This window comes from Malaya genurostris, chromosome 3, assembly GCF_030247185.1.
Source record: "Malaya genurostris strain Urasoe2022 chromosome 3, Malgen_1.1, whole genome shotgun sequence".
Classification (NCBI taxonomy): Eukaryota; Metazoa; Arthropoda; class Insecta; order Diptera; family Culicidae; genus Malaya; species Malaya genurostris.
The window spans coordinates 65,919,517-65,921,787 of NC_080572.1; the positions used below are offsets into that span (position 1 = coordinate 65,919,517).

Below are 2,271 nucleotides of genomic sequence, written 5' to 3' on the forward strand. Positions count from 1 at the left end.
TCTTTGAGGCGACTTCCGTGATAAGGACCTACAATCACTTCACTTGATTTCCACCGTGAAGTGATATTAATAATAAGGGTCACAGTCACTTCACTTTGTTTTCACCGTGTAGTGACACCGATAATAAGGGCCACTGTGGTGGAAAAACAAATGTTTTCAACAAAATTTTGGTGGCGTGATGTTCATAATGACATCAAGTTCATCCAAATAATTACTTTTGTCTTTGGAGCGAATTCCGTGCTAAGGACCTAAGGATTTTCACCGTGATAAGGGTCACAATCACTTCACTTGGTTTTCACCGTGTAGTGATACCGGTAATAAGGGCCACTATCATTACACGGTCGCTTCTTGGGTTTGCGAACGATATTGATATCATCGGCGTCGATCGTAGGGCAGTGGGGGAGGCTTTTGTTCCTCTGAAGAAGGAGACGGCGAGGATAGGCTTGACCATCAACTCTACCAAGACGATGAAATCTGCTACGAAGATAAAACAACAATTTTCTTTGAATAAAACACAAAAACTGCCTAATTTATTGATATCTCCAACTCAAAGAAAAACTGATCCTCGCCAGTCAACAAACGCATCCCACCGCGACTAATCAGTAGATAGTCCAAACCCTCGCGTAAAATTGATGTCGGATTCATGAATGCTTTGAAATCTCTAATTTCAAGTCGATCACTGGAACAGAATGTGCCGTTTGTGTTGCGAACAGTTAGATTACCATAAACAGGCCAATCAGTTTCGGTGCCCACGAACCAGAACACGAAAAGATCATTTCTGGGATCGAAATCGCCTTCAGAGTCGTCTTCTCGCGGCATGCTCTCCTGGAAAATCGTTCGTTGCGTTTTGTAACCCATTACCAGCACAACCAGTTGATCCTTGTACGCACTATGCTCCGGATGCAATACAATGTTTCGCAGGGACAGACCAGGTTTAGCCGGCCCAAAGTGGTCAGCGTTTCGGCCACCGTAGAGTATGATTCTCTGGCAAACTGGTTTTCCTCGGGCGAAAGCTTCCTCCGAAATTATTACCTTACACTTTTCATCTTCTTGCAGGGGTTGAACTTCAATATTGTCGTGATCCTGTAGCAGGTGTTGCAGCAAGGTCGCATCGGAAAGTATTGTACTGCAGTCCTCTAGGGGACATTTTGCTGGTCGACTGCGGTTAATGCGACTTGATTCAGTCTGGTTCTCCATTTCAGTGTGACGTGCAATTGGCTCAACAATAATGACTACTGCGATCTGAACGGATAAAGTACGATTCAGATGGTTCGTCAACTTCCGAAAGCTTATAACATAGTTGCTTGTGTACACTTGGAATTGTGTCTGAAATCCATGATAACATAATAATTATGGTCCTAATCCTTCTTAGTATTTCTGTTGAAACCGCAACGAATTGAAGATTTGATGTCTAAAAGTGATGAATATTATCCAATCCGAACATGTTAAAAAATTACTGAAGCATGATTTCCATTTCTCAGGACAGTTTTTGCTTGAAGACAATTAATTCTATTTAAAAAGTCAAGCAATAAATCGGAGGATAAAATTTTGCACTTTTGTTTCAAGGACAACTTATTTTTATGACAACTTTTATTCTCTTGTTCTGAATTGACTCCAAAGTCACCGACAACTCCTTGTTTCGACCGGGTGTGCCTCTCTCTTTCTCTCCCTCCCTGAAAATCGGCATGGTAAGAAATAGAACCACGCATACACACACGCACCGCTCCCCAATAAAATCCCTGCTGGGTGCCGTGATTGTGTTTCGACTGCAAATAAACATTTAAAACCGTACGGAAACCGTCAGTGAAAGATCCTACCCCCACGGGTAGCTTTTAATATATGGCAGCAACGGTCAGGCCGTAGCAGTTCGAGTTCTTCGGAATGAAAAGGAAAACCGGTACTTCGTTCGAAAGAACCAGTTTTCGTTGTTTTGAAAGTAAAAGAACTATTCTTAAAGCTTTTGCTGTCGTCACCAGCCACGCGACACCTGGCCACTTTGACCACCATCATTGTTCTACCTGCGGGCCTACCCGTCGCCTACCAACTACAAATCCTTAATACATTCACCTAGGGTATTGGCAAAGTCACTCAAAAGTCAAGAACCGGTGTGAAAGCTTGCTATCCTAGACTAGACGCTGGAAATGGCAAACAACCGTCGTTCGCAGATCGGTGAAAGGCTGCGCGTTGCCAACGTGGTTCGGTCATTGTGAAGTACTATACTGTATGTATGTTTATCGATGCGAAGCCGAGGTAGAATGGATTCCTGGTTTG

General features: G+C 43.2%; 1 protein-coding gene across 1 annotated transcript; it reads right to left on the reverse strand.

The window, feature by feature from the left end:
• Positions 1-525: 525 nt before the first annotated feature.
• LOC131438300 (uncharacterized) lies at positions 526-1,208 on the reverse strand. Its single transcript, XM_058608204.1, has one exon. The coding sequence runs from the start codon at positions 1,195-1,197 to the stop codon at positions 526-528; it is 672 nt and encodes a 223-aa protein (XP_058464187.1). The 5' UTR covers positions 1,198-1,208.
• Between the last annotated feature and the right edge of the window lie 1,063 nt (positions 1,209-2,271).